Here is an 842-nt window from a genome sequence, read left to right on the forward strand (position 1 = left end):
TATGCATCAGTTCATGATAACCAAGTCTGTGAGTTGTGTGATAAGTATCTCACCCTAGCCATTGATTACCTCCAAAATGAGGACAACCAGAATGCATTTGTTGAAGCCCTCCACATGACCTGCTCCCAGATTCCTCCTTTGCAAAAACAGGCAGGTCCTTTCTCTTTCTTCCTTTTTTACTATTGTCTACTAACTATCTCACTCAACCAACGTCCCTCTCCAGTGTCTTGCCATGGTAGATCGTTATACCCAACGTTTCTTCACTCAAGTCTCCCTTCTCAAGCCCCACCATATCTGCAAATCCCTTAACCTCTGTCAACCACCCCTTCATTCCCAAGGAAACTGTGATGCTTGCCACGATACTGTCTCTCAACTCCTCCCCAAACTCAAGGATCCTCAGACTAAGGTGGTCTCCTCTCCTGTTATTCCAATATGCTTTTCAATCAAAATTCTCAAGATAATTATTTATTCCATGTGCAGCTCAAGATAATTCGCTTGCTTCTCAAAGAATGCAAGTCCCTCAACAATTACCAGGACAAGGTACTCCTCCTACTTAATTTAACCCAAAGGAAAATCATTACTCAGGTCATCATGTTTATATCATTTTCGTGATTAGTGCAAGAAGATGGTGTTCGAGTACGGCCCACTGATGCTTGCCGATTTGGAGAATTTTCTGGAAAAGAAAGACGTCTGTTCTATCCTTGGCGTCTGTCCCACCCATAGTTTCTACGTCCTTCCTGCCGCGCTGGCAGATTCCTAGATTTGACCACCCACCTTTCTTTCACCTTCATTCCTTTGGTGGTAACAATAACATTCTGCTCTGTGAAAGGTTATCATGTTTT

The 842-nt window shown here is 43.1% G+C and overlaps 1 protein-coding gene across 1 annotated transcript; it reads left to right on the forward strand.

Moving 5' to 3' along the window:
• Positions 1 to 3: 3 nt before the first annotated feature.
• Positions 4 to 836, forward strand: LOC106322050 (prosaposin-like; the record flags this gene model as incomplete). The annotated part of the gene is made up of 4 exons (XM_013760237.1): positions 4 to 150; positions 224 to 406; positions 481 to 540; positions 617 to 836. Coding segments are annotated over 4 exons (534 nt in total), but the record flags the coding sequence as incomplete, so codon positions are not given.
• Positions 837 to 842: the final 6 nt, after the last annotated feature.

This window comes from Brassica oleracea, unplaced genomic scaffold, assembly GCF_000695525.1.
Source record: "Brassica oleracea var. oleracea cultivar TO1000 unplaced genomic scaffold, BOL UnpScaffold05482, whole genome shotgun sequence".
Classification (NCBI taxonomy): domain Eukaryota; kingdom Viridiplantae; phylum Streptophyta; class Magnoliopsida; order Brassicales; family Brassicaceae; genus Brassica; species Brassica oleracea.